This window comes from Sorex fumeus, unplaced genomic scaffold, assembly GCF_029834395.1.
Source record: "Sorex fumeus unplaced genomic scaffold, SorFum_2.1 ptg000165l, whole genome shotgun sequence".
NCBI classification, from domain to species: Eukaryota; Metazoa; Chordata; class Mammalia; order Eulipotyphla; family Soricidae; genus Sorex; species Sorex fumeus.
The window spans coordinates 1,770,001-1,784,516 of NW_026606222.1; the positions used below are offsets into that span (position 1 = coordinate 1,770,001).

Consider the following 14,516-nt stretch of genomic DNA (forward strand, 5'->3'; position numbering starts at 1 on the left):
ACCCCACCCCACCCCTCGCAGGGCGGCCATGCCCCAAGCTTCCTCCATGTCTGGGTGAGAGGGTCTGACCGGTCCCGGGCACGGGGAGAGCAGGGCCCAGCTCTAGAGGCTGCGCCTGGAGAAGTGGGTTTTCAGTCTTGGCTTTCCCCGCTGATGGCAGGAGGACCTGGGGATCCCCCACGGGAACCACCCGCATGAAATCTCCCAGGAAGGAAACTCCTCCGCCTGCTGGGTGGAGGAAGATGTCACGCCCCGCGGGGGGCTTCTGCCCAGAGACGTCCCCCTACCTCCAGCCCCTCACCTGGCTCGTCTTTCCCAGGAGATGGAATCTCTACGCATCCACCGCCTGCCCCGCTGGGCTCTGGCCACAGCTGCCCTGCGGAGTAACTCAGGGCCCTTCTCAAACATCTGCCTCTGAGGCCGCACCGGAAGCGAGGGCAGGACAGGTTCCAGGAAGGGGCTAAGCACCAGCATTTTTTTTTTTTGCTTTTTGGGTCATACCCGGCGATACTCAGGGGTTCCTCCTGGCTCTGCACTTAGAAGTGACCCCAGCAGTGCTTGGGGGACCATATGGGATGCCGGGGATCGAACCCGGGTTGGCTGTGTGTAAGGCAAACGCCATCCCCTCTGTGCTGTCGGCATCTCTTTCTTTCTTTCTTTCTTTCTTTCTTGCTTGCTTGCTTGCTTGCTTGCTTGCTTGCTTGCTTTTGGGGTCACGCCCGGCGATGCTCAGGGGTTGCTCCTGGCTCTGCACTCAGGAGTTACTCCTGGCGGCGCCCAGGGGACCATATGAGATGCTGGGAATCGAACCTGGGCCAGCCGCGTACAAGGCAAATGCCCTACCCTCCGCGTTGTAGCTCCAGCCCATTCACTTTTGATGTCTTTCCCTAGCGTGAGGTCTTTATTTCAGTGACATGGGCGTGCCAGCACCTGGCGCATTGGGTGGACGGCTCGAGGCCCACCAGGCACATCTGTCTCCGCCTCTCACCTGGTCCTGAGTCGAGGCCCCTCTCCCTCTGGCTGGGCTTGCAGAGGGCACCTTTGGAAACCGTGTTTGTCTTTCTGCCTTTGGTTCCTTTCACGGTTCCCTTGGTGTCCGACAAAAGGGATTGTGTAACACGGCGTCTTCTGTTTCCTGCTTTCTTCCCCGAACTCACCTTTTCTGCTTTTCTGTGGCTAATCCAGAACTCCTCCCGGAGTGCATCACCCGTTCTCACCTGCCGTCTCGGGTGTGGTCACGGGCATCCGTCCCTGGGCACCAGGCAAGGGGTGGGGTGCTTTCTCTCACGGGACTCTGGGGTTGGGGTGCGGGGTCAGAGAACCTGGTCCTTCGGCAGAGGCCACTGAAGCTCCTTAGCCTCAAGGGCCAAGGCCGAGCCCTCTCCTGCCCTGGCCTCTGCTCAGCGTCGAGGGCTCCACTGTTCGAGCTCTGGGCCCTGGGGGTGGGGGTGCATTCCTGGCACTGCTGGGCACTGAGTCACCCTCCTCACCCAGGGCTCCTGGGGGTCAGAGGCCAGCCGGACGTGGCTGATGGCAGAGATTGTGAGTGTGTGTGTGCATGTGTGTGTTGAGTATGTGTATGTGTGTGTGTGTATGAATGTGAGTGTGTGTGAGTGTGGAGGTGTGTGTGTGTTGATGTGAATGTGTGTGAGTATGAATGTGTGTATCAGTGAGTGTATATGTGTGTGAGTGTGTGTGAATGTGAGTGTGAGAGTGTGTGTGAGTAAGTGTGTGAGTGAGTGTGTTTGTGTGAATGCGTATGTGAGTGTGTGAGTGTATGAGAGTGTGTGTATGTGTGAATGTGTGAGTATGAGCGTGAGAGTGTGAGAGTGAGTGCGTGTGTGTGTGTGAGTGTGTGTGAGAGAGTGCATGTGAGTGTGAGAGTGTGTGAGTGTGTGTGAGTATGTATGTGTGTGAGGTGTGTGAGTGTGTGTGTGTGTGTGTGTGTACACGTGCCATCTTGTAACCAGACAAGAGGCAGCAGGGAGCTTTTCTGGGCAGCACAGACGCTCGCCTGGGCAAAGCTGGGCATGAGTCATGGCCCTTCTAGAGTGGCCCGTTCTGGAAACCCCCTGCATTCTGGAACCCCCACGGACAGGCCCACTGAAGAAATACCAGCAGGGGTGTGGGTGGGGGTGCGGACAAGCTAGGACCGTCAGTAGCGGGCACTGCCCGCTGCAGCCGTGACCTAGGAAGCAGGAGACCCTCGGCCCTTTGCGCCCCGCTGTTGGCACCTCCCCAGCTGCCCCTCCCCTGGATTCTCTGATGAGCCTGTCTGTGGGGGGGACATGGTGTGCGATGGGGGTTCCCCAAATGCAGTCGCTCCTGGGCACCTTCCCAGCCTCGCGATTGCCGCAGTGCCAACCCGGACGCTGAGTGTCGGGCTCTTAGCTTATCATCATTTATCACGCAGCCCTTCCTGGTGGCTAGGGACAGTGGCAGAAAGAGAGAGAAGTCCAGCAGGGAGTTGGGACACAGCCGGAGCTCTGGGTGCCTCAGGGTCACAGACTCGGGACTGGTGTGTGGGGCCGCATGCATCCAGATGGAAACGGCCGTGTCTTGGGCTGGTGGCGCCAGTGGGTGCTTGTTAAATGTTTATTGTCTAAAGGAGCTCATGGGTGAGCGGAGAAAATGCCGAGAACACGGCTGCGGGGGGCCTGTTTGCTGCGAGGGGCCGCGGGCTGGCTCAGGGCTGGACCGGTGGGCCCTGGAGCCCAGCGGTGCTGAGTGAGTGACAGGGCGAGCCTGAGCTTTCCTCCTTAGATTCTCCTGTGGCTTCAGGCTGTCCTGCTGCGGTGGCCAGGCCTTGTGACTGGGGCCAAGCCGTGTGCAAGGGGTGAGCCACAGATATCAGCGGAACGCGGGCCCAGAGCAGAAGTCCAGGAGGGAGGGCCGGATTCGATCCCTGGTCTCCCAGAGGGAGCCCTGCCGGGAGTGATCCCTGAGCACAGAGGCAGGAGTCAGCCCTGAGTACTGCTGGGTGTCTTCCAGAAACAAGGCCACAAAATAAATAAACAACAACAACAAAAGGAACAAGGGGAAGGCAGTCTACTCTCACTGCTGGGGGTTCTCTCCAGGCGCCCCCAAGGGGCAGGGCTGGTGGGCTCCCACCCACCCTGGTGGAACCCACTGGCGTGCCTGTCGCTGGCTGGGGCAGAGGCCAGGACAGACAGATTTCCGCACATACTTCTCTCGGGCGTGCTCAGTAGCACCCCTCTGTCCCACCCTTGCAAAGGGCAGGATTCTGGGGGTTACTTACCCAGGCTTCTGGGAGGTGCCCCCCAGCCCCTGAAGTGCTTACATGCCATCTTACGTGCAAGACACAGGACATTCTTACGGGACAATGTTTAACCAGCGAGCGGCGGGGGTGCTCAGGCTTGGGGTGACTCACTGAGGCCAGGGGTGGGGGAGGGGTCCTCCCCTTAAAGGCCTTGGAAGCGGGGCGGCTGCTCTGCCCGCTGGTAACCCTGCCCGCTGGCGGGCTGGCACTCATGTCCCTTTGTCCTCTGGAAGGCGGCAGCTCTTTCTTCCAAGCTACCTGGGCTCCGGGGGAAGGCGGGACTCAAGAGAAATTGTCTTGTGTGGGGCTGGAGGATAGCACAGCGGGGAGGGCGTTTGCCTTGCACGCGGCCGACCCGGGTTCGATCCCCAGCATCCCATAGGGTCCCCCCGAGCACCACCAGGAGGGATTCCTGAGTGTGAAGTCAGGAGGAACCCCTGAGCATCGCTGGGTGTGACCCAAAAAGTAAAAAAAAAAAGAGACCCCCATGGGCTCCAGGCACACACATGTCCTGCCACCCTCTCCCGGGCCACGGGCATCTTCTGAGGTCCTCTGTGCTCACACGAGGCTGCCGGCAGCCAGGGAAGCATCTGCTCAGGTGCCGATGGTGCTCCTTGCCTCAGGCAGGCAGAGGGTGTTCTCGGCCCGGAAGGTGCCCCCCTTCCTGGAAGCGTTGCTTGCTGTTGTGGGGGGCTTCTGGGGATACTGACTCCCCTGCTGGACAGGGCTCCCTTGTGTGTTTATGATTCAAAACAAGATGCAGTAGCGGGTGGGTGAGGTGGGACTAGGGTACCTGGGATCGCACCCCCATGTTTCTTATTTTCTTCTTTTTTGGGGTCACACCCAGCGATGCTCAGGGCTGACTCTCGGCTCTGCACTCAGGAATCACTCCTGTTGGTGCCCGGGGGACCCTATGGGGTGCCGGGGACGGATCCCAGGTCAGCCTCATGCAAGGCAAACGCCCTCCCCGCTGTTCTGTGGCTCTGGCCCGGCCCCGGGTTCTCTGGGGAGAGTGAGGCGCTGCCCCGACGCTCTCCGTGGTCGGTGCCCTGGAACGGCCCCGGAGCCTGTGCCCTCGGCACTGGGGGTGACGGCCCGTGGCCCACAGACGCTGCAGGAGATCTTCCAGACGGAGAACACGGTGCTGCTGCTGGAGCGAGCCATCCAGACCAAGGAGACGCCGCTGAAGGTGGCGCAGACGCGGCTCGAGTGCCGTAGCCGGCGCCCCAACGTGGAACTGTGCCAGGACGGGCCCCAGTTCAAGTGAGAGGGGGGAGCGAGGGCGGGTGGGGGAGGGGCACTGCTAGAGGCCCCGGGGCGGGAAGTGTGGGAGAGACAAGCTGGACACAGCGCCCTGGGCACTCGGAAGGGGGCACTCTCTAGGTGGATGCAGTGTCTGTGTGTCTGGGCAGGCGTGTGGGCGTGTGTGGGGTCCTCTCTGTGCCGGGTGGAGTCTGTGCATGTGTGCAGGGACGCGTCCCTGGTCTGTGCGTGTTCTGTGCGCACACGTGAACCTGTGATTCGTGCGTGTACACATGTGCATCTGTGATCTGCTCGTGTCCTGCGCACACCTGCTCATCTGTAATCTGCGTGTTCTGTGCCTGCGTGTGTACCTGTGATCTGGGCGAGTTCTGTGCACACGCGTGCAGCTGTGGTCTGTGCGTGTTCTGTGTGTGCGTGTGCATCTATGATCTGTGCTGTCTGGTCTCTGGATGTCTCTGGGTGGGGGGCTGTGGCGCGTGCACGTGTGTTGGCGTGGCACACATCCAGGGCAGAACTGTGTCTCCTCCATCCGTCCGTCCGTCTGTCCGTCTGTCCGTCCCACGTGCCCCCCTCCGTCAGGAGCTCCGTGGGGCGTCTGCGGTCTTGTCCGAGTGCCGTCTGTCTGTCCGTCTGTCTGTCCGTCCGTCCCACGTGCCCCCCTCCGTCAGGAGCTCCGTGGGGCGTCTGCGGTCTTGTCCGAGTGCCGTCTGTCTGTCCGTCTGTCTGTCTGTCTGTCCCACGTGCCCCCCTCCATCGGGAGCTCCGCGGGGCATCTGCGGTCTTGTCCGAGTGCCGTCTGTCTGTTCGTCTGTCTGTCTGTCTGTCCATCCCACGTGCCCCCCTCCGTCGGGAGCTCCGCGGGGCGTCTGCGGTCTTGTCCGAGTGCCGTCTGTCTGTCCGTCTGTCCGTCTGTCTGTCTGTCTGTCCCACGTGCCCCCCTCTGTCAGGAGCTCCGCGGGGCATCTGCGGTCTTGTCCGAGTGCCGTCTGTCTGTCCGTCTGTCTGTCTGTCCGTCCCACGTGCCCCCCCTCCGTCGGGAGCTCTGCAGGGCATCTGTGGTCTTGTCCGAGTGCCGTCTGTCTGTCCGTCTGTCTGTCTGTCTGTCCGTCCCACGTGCCCCCCTCCGTCGGGAGCTCCGCGGGGCGTCTGCGCCCTTGTCCGAGTGCCGTCTGTCTGTCCGTCTGGACGGCGGGCTGAGCCGGGGCTGCCCGGCCCCTGACGGCACCCTCGTCCGCCGCAGGCTCTTGAACGAGGTGTCCACCATCGACGAGACGCTGCAGACGCTGCGCACGCGGCTGCGGGGGACGCAGGACTCGCTGCAGCTGCTGCTGCTGACCAAGTCCCGGCTGGAGCACGAGCTGGCCATCAAGGCCAACACGCTGTGCATCGACAAGGACCGCTGCCTGAGCATGCGCAGGGCCTTCCCCAGCACCCCGCGCCTGATGGGCTACGCCTGAGCCCCCACCCCGCCCCGCAGCAGGCCCGAGGCGCGGAGCCGAGCTCCGGTACCCTTGTTCCCTTCCTCTTAGGATGAAAAATAGAGACAGATCTACGAAGAGCTGCAAATAAATGTGCCCCACCCCCGGCCCTCCAGCCCGTTCCTGGCCCCGGGGGCGAGCGGGAGCCCGTGGGACTCAGGCCTGCAAAGGGCAGGGTGGGGGGTGGGGCTGGGACCCAAACCCGCCTCCCTGACCTGCACCAGGGCACACATCCCCTGTTTTTTTTGGGGGGAGGGGAGGCTTCCCACTGGAGCTCAGGGGGTCCTGGGGGTGCTACTCAGCTCCGGCATGTGGCCCTGGGCCCTCCCCCAGGGGCGTTTGGGACCCTCAGTTCCAGGTCAGGCGTATGCGACTGGGTTTCTTCCACGCGGGACGCTGTGCGGACAGTGAGTCGAGAGTTCTGCCCCCAGAGTCCAGATGAGGCGGGTCGGGGAGGAAGGTCACTACTGCGCGGGGCAGGGCACATCCGTGTAGGGAGGGGGGGCGTTGGGAGCTGGAGGGGTAGGACAGCGGCCACCCGGGTTCCGTCCCCGGCATCCCATCCAGTCCCCCGAGCACTGCCAGTAGTGAGTCCTGAGTGCAGAGCCAAGGGTGACCCCTGAGCATCGCCGGATGTGGGTTTGGAGCAAAAGCAAGCTACAGTTGCTGATTTCAGGAGAGAGAGAGAGAGAGAGAGAGAGAGAGAGAGAGAGAGAGAGAGAGAGAGAACAGGGGTTAAGGCACCAGCCTGGCCCTCGACTGACCTCAGGTTCCATCCCCAGCACCGCCAGGAGTGACCCCTGAGCACAGAGCTGGGAGTACCCCAGTGCAGTCCCCACATCCCAGATAAATATGCCACTTTCGTGTCTGGTGAAAGTCACCTCGAGCAAACTTTTGAGAGAGTCTTGAGTGACAAGGAGGGTCGGACAGAAGAGGGCGGGACTTCCTGAGGGAGGGCTGGGGGGGATGGGGGGGGCAGTCTCCAGAGGCAAAGCCCTTGCAGAGCCACGAGAACCATCAAGAGGGGTCAGAGGAGGCCAGATTCTGAAGGACACCCCCCCCCCCCCGGTGTGCATTGCTTCATTACACAATCCTCGAAGGGCAGTCGGTAGACCTTGTTATGAAACGCCGATTCTGGCTGGAGTGACGGCACAGTGGGGAGGGCGTTTGCCTTGCACGCGGCCAACCCGGTTCGATCCCCAGCGTCCCATAGGGTCTCCCAAGCACCGCCAGGAGTCATTCCTGAGTGCAGAGCCAGGAGGGACCCCTGTGCATCGCCGGGTGGGACCCAAAAAGCAAAAACAAAAACAAAAAATAAAAACACGTCGATTTTAGACGGCTGGGTCGGGGTGGCACTGCTTGAAATAATTCAACCGTCGTCTCTACAGTCTTGGCCATAGCCAACCCCCCGCCCACCTATAACTTGATTACTCAGAATTTACCGTCAGAGCACCCTCCTCCCCCTTTCTCACTTTTTAAAAGCACTTCAAATTGTCTTAGAGGCGATGCATAGCACTGGAAACCCTCTCACACTGCTTAGGATGTATACTGAGCCCCCCGCCCCGCCCCCGTTTCTACTTGAAAGGGAATTAGTAAGCGCGTCCCGGTCCAAAGGGCCTCCAAGGCGAACGTGCTGGACAAGCGCGTTCGTCTTTCCACACAGGCTTTGAGCAAAAGCTTTGAGGAGACTTTGAAGGTGTCAGGGCTAAGGGGCACACCTGCCTTAGGGTTGGGAGAGGTGGGTTCAGCTTTTAGGAATCAGGGAGGTGTGAAGAGGGGAAGGAGGGGCTGGAGCGATAACACAGCGGGGAGGGCATTTGCCTTGCACGCGGCCGACCCGGGTTCGATTCCCAGCATCCCATATGGTCCCATGAGCACTGCCAGGGGTGATTCCTGAGTGCAGAGCCAGGAGTCAGCCCTGAGCATCACCGGGTGGGACCAAAAAGAAAAAAAAAAGAAAAAAAACAGGAAGTGGGGGCTGGAGCGATAGCGGGGAGGATGTTGGCCTTGCATGTGGCTGACCAAGTTCGATCCCTGGCATCCCGTAGGGTCCCCCAAGCTCTGCCAGGAGTAATTCCTGAGTGCAGAGCCAGGAGGAACCCCTGAGCATCACCGGGTATGACCCAAAAAGCATCCCCCCCCCAAAAAAAAGGAGAAGGAGTTGGAAGGAGGTGGGACTGGCCAGATATTTGGGCTTCGGGCAGGACAGGCGCAGGGTCTACAGCAGGAGTGTGGATGAAGCCACCGTCTTTAGCGTCTGGGTTTTCGGGGCGTGAGGGAGGCAGAGGGGCGCCATGGGGGCGAGCTAGGCCGTAGAGTGAGCACTAGTTGAGACATCTGTCGGTGTCCTCCCGGGCCTGTCGCTTGAATCGCCAGAGGAGGAGTGTGAGGATCTGAGAGGCAGATGGAACTTGGTGGTGGCACAGCGGGGAAGGCAGAGGGTCCCGTTGGTTTAGAGAGTTCCAGAGCCCTCCCCCACCCCTGGGCCTCTTGCAGGGAAGTACTGGATGGGAGAGAGGCTCCGTGTTGTGTGGGCAGGAGACTAAGTGGGGGACGGAGCCCGCACAGAGGGGGTACGTGGGCCCATGGGGTCATGGAAAGGGCCGTGTGACTGGGGGTACTCGAGAAGCACAAAGCAAGGTCTTCGATGGGGTCAGGGAGATGGCGCCAAGGTGAGAGCACGCTCCTGGCACGCTCCTGGCATGTAGGAGCCCTGGGCTTGATCCCTGACCCCCACCGCCCTGGCAATGCACGTTCTTTCAAGCACTACCAGGACCAGCCCCCGAGCACAGAGCTGTGAGTAGCCCCCTGAGCACCGGATATGCCCCGAAAACAAAAAGAAGCAAACTAGGTCTTGGGAACCAACATCCTGAGCATTCTGTTGGCCCCCGGACACCTGTGGGCTTCACTTCCAAATCGGTCGAATGCATCAACGCCTTCAAAGGAACGACACCCTCTGTCTACCAAGGGTCTCACTTAAGAGTGTCCGGAAACCAGGGCTGGAGCAAAAGCACAATGGGGAGGGCGTTTGCCTTGCATGCGACTGATCTGGGTTCGATTCCCAGCATCCCATAGGGTCCCCCAAGCTCCGCCAGGAGTGATTCCTGAGTGCAGAGCCAGGAGGAACCCCCAAGCATAGAACCAAAAAGAAAAAAAAAGTGTCTGGGAAACCATGGCGAGTGCGAATGGGTGACGGGGGCTGGGTGTGATGAGAGTCTAAACCACAGGACGGTCAGGGAGAGGAGGTGGGTGGGCCAGGCCAAGGGCACAGGCCAGTCCCCTTAGGGCACCAGTGCCCCTCTGCTCTCTGCTAGCAGAGCAGAGCAACTGTGATAATGAATGACACTGTGGTGAGGCTCCTGGTCTGCCAACACGCGTCACCGCCACTCCACAACCCTCTTACCGTCAAGCTGCTGCTGGAACTCTTCCCATCTTACAGATGAGGAAACTGAGGCCCCAAAGGGGAGTCTACTAGCCTGCAGCGACCCAAGCTGGGTTGGGCCCCAGGCGGCTCCCACTTGGTCCTGCCACCCGAACCTGGGCCCCAGGCAGCCGCAAGCGCCCGGACGGAGTGGCCTTGTGTCTTGGCCGGGAGTTGCCTGTGCGTCATCCGGGCTGTCGGCTCCCGTCCCGGGGGGCCTCTCCACAAGTGTCCCCTCACGCAGGCCGTGGAGGCCAGGAATGGGAAGCAGGTTCCAAGCACACAATCCAAATTCCTCAGGGACCCTGCAGAGCCCTTCTCATGCTCGCAGCAAAGTGCCCGGAACACTCTCCCTCCTGGGCAGGGCCGGCCCCACGCCTCTCCTGTACCTGCCCCAGGCCCGGCTCCTCCCCGCGGGCTGCCCAGGATTCCTGGCGCTCCTTGGGGTGGGGGCGGGGGCTGCTGTGGGGCCTCAGGAGACGGGACCCCGCGGCCACCTTCTCACCAGGCACCCCCACCCCAGCCTCTCCTTCAGGGTCATCTCGCCTTGGGGGCGGGGGCGCGGGGAGTGGCCTTTGATGGGTCCAGGTCTCCTCTGGGGTGCAGATGGTTTGGGTCCAGACGGGAGTCCCGCAGAGCACTGCCCTTCACAGCAGCATTTCAGTCGCTGTGACGGAAGGAGACTCACCGCAGCTGCCAGAGCGCCGGCCATTCCCACCAGCTTCCAGCTCGTCTCCTCTGTTGTGATGGCCCCGAGGCTAAGGGGCCACAGGAGCCACGTGGGCCAAGACGTGGCAAACCAGCTGGCGAGATATACTGAAACACACACAGTCACACACACACACACTTATACACTCATACAGTTACACACACATTCACACATACAGACACACACACACTCTGAAACACACACACATTCATACAGTCACACACACATTCACACACATTCACACACATACGCACACAAACAGTCGCACACTCACATTCACACCACACTGACACACGCACATACTGAAACACACACACATACTCATACACTTATACAGTCACACACACACACACACTGAAACACACACACACATACTGATACGTTCATACAGTCACACACACTTGCAGTCATCCACACTGAAACACACACTCATACAGTCACACACACATACACTCATATAAGCACACACACTCACACATACATACCCACTCCCACACGCACACGAGTGTGGCCCCCGCCCCAAAGTCCGTCAGCAGAGAGGCTATCAGATGACGAGGACACCGAGGCCTCCTGAGCCTCCGACCACTTCCGATTGTGGTTCCCCTGGTGTGGCAGTGACGGGGTCACACAGCCTTGTTCGTGCACCTCACACTCTGGGCCGTGCTGCTCACACACCTGGTGTCACCCATGCACAAGAGATGCCAAAAGCAGCCGCGTCAGCACGTGAGCTGGTGCTGGGATCGAACTGTGGTCTCAGGCCTGCGGGGCAGTAGCTCTCACTGATCACGCCCTCAGGCCCCTCAGGTGCTCTGGACAACAGGCCCCAGCTTCCCTCGGTCACACCCCAGGTGTGGCCACGTTCCCCTCTTGTTACTCCTGGCTCTGCACTCAGGAATTACTCCTGGCGGTGCTCAGGAGACCCTATGGGATGCTGGGAATCGAACCCGGGTCGGCCGCGTGCAAGGCACACTCTCTCCCCTCTTGCTGCACGATCATTCCAGGCCCCATTTTCCCCACTTGTGCCCAAGAAGTGGACCCTTTCGGCCTTCTCTGTGGGTCAGTCAAGCTTCGAGGCCCATGTCTCCTTCTCCCAACATGCTTCGCAGAAAACATGCCCTTCTCCAAAGGTCACCAAGTGTCTCCGGAGGAATTTGGGGTGTTCCTTGTCGTGCATCCTCTTCCCGTGTTTGGGGACACCGTCCTGCTGGATTTTGAGACTCCGGCTTTCAGGATTGGGACCCAAGCCCAAACCCTCTCGACAGTGAGCCTCAGTTTCCGTTCTGGAGGACGGGGACTCAGAGTACAGCACGAGTTCTGTGGAACAGCGTGTGGGAAGGGCTGATAGCTGAGACCCGACCACCGCATCCTGCAGACCTCGGGGTGGTGAGGCTGGTCCTTCTCGCCGGGCCTGTTGGGACCCCAGTCCCACGCAATACCCTGGGACACAGCCCCAGAGACTGAAGGCAGCCCTCTAGAAACCTTGCCAGTTTCTACCAATCCTCACGGATTCCACAAACCGTGGGCCGAGCTTGGCGATGGAGGCCTCCTTCGTATCAGAAGGGGCGGAACATGCTGGGGACCGAGGGTCCTCTCCCCTCACCTGGTTTCTTCAAAATCCCAGTGGTGGGACCAGAGAGAGAGAGAGAGAGAGAGAGAGAGAATAGAGAGCAGGGAGAGCACTTGCCCTGCATGCAGCCGACTCGGGCTCGATTCCAGAGGGTCCCCTGAGCACTGCCAGGAATGATTCCTGAGTGCAGAGCCAGGAGTGACCCCTGAGAATTGCTGAGTGTGGCCCCCAAAATAAAACAAACAAACAGGGGCTGGAGCAATAGCACAGCGGGGAGGGCGTTTTGCCTTGCACGCTGCCGACCTGGGTTCGATTCCCAGCATCCCATATGGTCCCCTGAGCACCGCCAGGAGTGGTTCCTGAGCATCGCCGGGCGTGACCCAAAAAGCAAACAAAACAAAACAAAACAAAACAAAACAAAACAAACAAACAAAAATCTCACTGGAGTGGTTTGGAGTCTCCCAGAAACAGTCCCGAAGCGCCGGCATCCATCCAGGGGGTGGGGACCACTCCGCCCCTCCACCCTCTCAGGATTCCAGGCGCCCATCCAGCAGCTTGAAACGGAGAGTGACGGGGAGATGCAGGCTGGGCTGAAGGCGGGAGTTAAGGAGGGGAGGGTCTGCAGGTTGGGTGATGCACAGAGTTGGAAAGGGAGCCCGGACCCCGCCCTAGGGCCCGCCCCTGGCGACCACGCCCCATCGAGACCACGCCCCGTTGTGTATGCAAATGAGGCCCCTGGGGCAAGCCCCCTCCCTCCCTCATGGACCAGGTCAGGGCCAGTTTGATGCCATCCCAGCCCCAAGTACCGCCACTTCCCCCTTGCCTTCTCTACTGCACCCCTGTGGGCCCGAAGACCCCCCTGCTTCTGCGTGACTCTACTCTGCACCGTCAGAGGAGGGAGAACGACTCTCTCAGGCGAAGAGAGGAGCCCCCCAACCCCAGGGTCAGCCGGCTCTGCTGCCTTGTCCTTGCCCTGCCTATCAGCAGCTTGGCATCCCGCCGGAGGGCAGTGGAGGTGGGTTTGGCGGGGGAGAGGGATGGGGAGGTCCCGGCACTGACTTCTGATTGGAGGGGTAGTCAGAGGTGGGTCTTGGCAGAGGGATTGAAGTCAGATCCCCTTGCGCCCAGCGGTCTCTGGGTACGGGGTCCTGCTGGGCACCGCCCAGGGGAGCAGAACCACAGCCAGAGCTTCCTGTCTGGTCCTGAAGCCCCCCTACCCCCAGCAAGAGGAAGTTGAAGGGAAGCTAGATTCTGTGGCCACTGGCCCCACACCTGTGGGGCTCAGCCAGCGTGTCTGGGAAACCTGTACAAAACACAGCCATGTGCCCCCCGCCCTCCAACCTGACTTCACCTTTGACCCATCTCCAGCACCCGGAGCTCCTGACCACAGGCCTTTTGCATGTGATGTTTCTGCTCCAGGAACAGTCTCCCTTTCCCTGAGCTCCTTGCTGCCTTCACTCCATAAAACCCTTCCCTGTCCTCTCTGCTCCCTTATTCCCTGGTGTTCTGTGGCCACGTGGCCAAACCCTTTGCACAATAAGAATCTCCTTGAAGTGTTCATTACTTTAAAAAAAAAAAAAGTAGATTCCTGGGTCCTTCCCAGCCTCCCCATCAGAAACCCCAGGTGAGGAGGTGCTGTGTAGGGAGCCCCCTGCCGCGGATCCCTCCATCATCCTCATGGGTGGCTGAGGGCCGCTGTGTCCCCCACAACTCAGCCGTGGCCGTCAGGGGCCAGGCCCAGCGTCTTCTTCGTCCTCACGGCCCTGGTGCTGGCGTCAGGCCCCAGGGACTGTGTGAGCTGGGAATGGGAAGGCCGGGGAGGATGAATGAATTGGGGCCAGTGACCCATGGAAATTCCCTGCCTGGTGTGTGTGGGCCCAGGGAGTCTGGGGAAGCCTAGAGGGTCCCCAGTGGATGGGCTTGTCCCGGGGGTGGGGTGGGGTTCTGCTGAGATAAAATCCCAGCGATAGCACAGCGGGGAGGGCGTTTGCCTTGCATGCAGCCCACGTGAGTTCGATTCCCAGCATCCCATAGGGTCCCCCAAGCACTGCCAGGAGTAATTCCTGAGTGCAGAGCCAGGAGGAACCCCTGAGCATCGGTGGGTGTGACCCAAAAAGAAAAAAAACAGCTGGGGCCTGAGAGGGCGTGGGGCCAGGAGCACTGGCAGCACCTTTAGCCAGCAAGGACAGCAGAATCGCGTGATCGTGGGGGCCGGGGCAGGAAGCGCAGCGACAGGCGTGACTTTGATGGGGGGGTCCCCCCAAATGCCGGCTCCTGTCTGAGGTGACGGGCTGACGGCTTGTGCCCAGCAGCTGCAAAGACACAGCCGGGGGTGGTGCCCGGAGCCCTGCCCTGCCCTGCTGTGCCCCTCTTGCCCTCCCACCTCACCTCCCCGTGAGCAAGCGCACTCTTTGATCTGGGGGTTCTGAAGGCATCCCCGCTGCCCTGGAGTGGGGGCGCGGGCTGGCCGTCCAGGGCACTCTTGTCTGAAGCAAGGACTTAGGGGCGTGGCAGAGGGATGGGGGGGACCAAGGAATCCAGCTCCACCCGCCCCTGCCCGCTGCGGCCCACGGAGCGGCTGCTGCGTCCCAGGATTTCCAACTTGGCCAGCGGCCCCGAGGTTCCTTTCCGAGGGGGAGGGGCAGTGAGGGGCTCGGGAAGGCGGCAGTGCCAGGGGCTTCCCCAAAGCCAGACCCAAGGCCCAGTATCTGGGAGATCAGAACCCAGGGAGCCCAACCCAGGCACTGGGGGGCCGGGGTGGGGGTGGGTGGGAGGTGGGTGTGGTCTCTGCGCCCAGC

The 14,516-nt window shown here is 60.9% G+C and overlaps 1 protein-coding gene across 1 annotated transcript in view; it reads left to right on the top strand.

The window, feature by feature from the left end:
* The window catches only part of TEKT5 (tektin 5), a 28,031-nt gene extending 22,031 nt beyond the window's left edge, over positions 1-6,000 (top strand). The window contains exons 6-7 of the mRNA XM_056107436.1: positions 4,389-4,543; positions 5,784-6,000. Of these exons, the coding sequence (XP_055963411.1) occupies positions 4,389-4,543; positions 5,784-6,000 (372 nt within the window). The remainder of the gene's footprint in view (positions 1-4,388; positions 4,544-5,783) is intronic.
* The last annotated feature ends 8,516 nt before the right edge of the window (positions 6,001-14,516 follow it).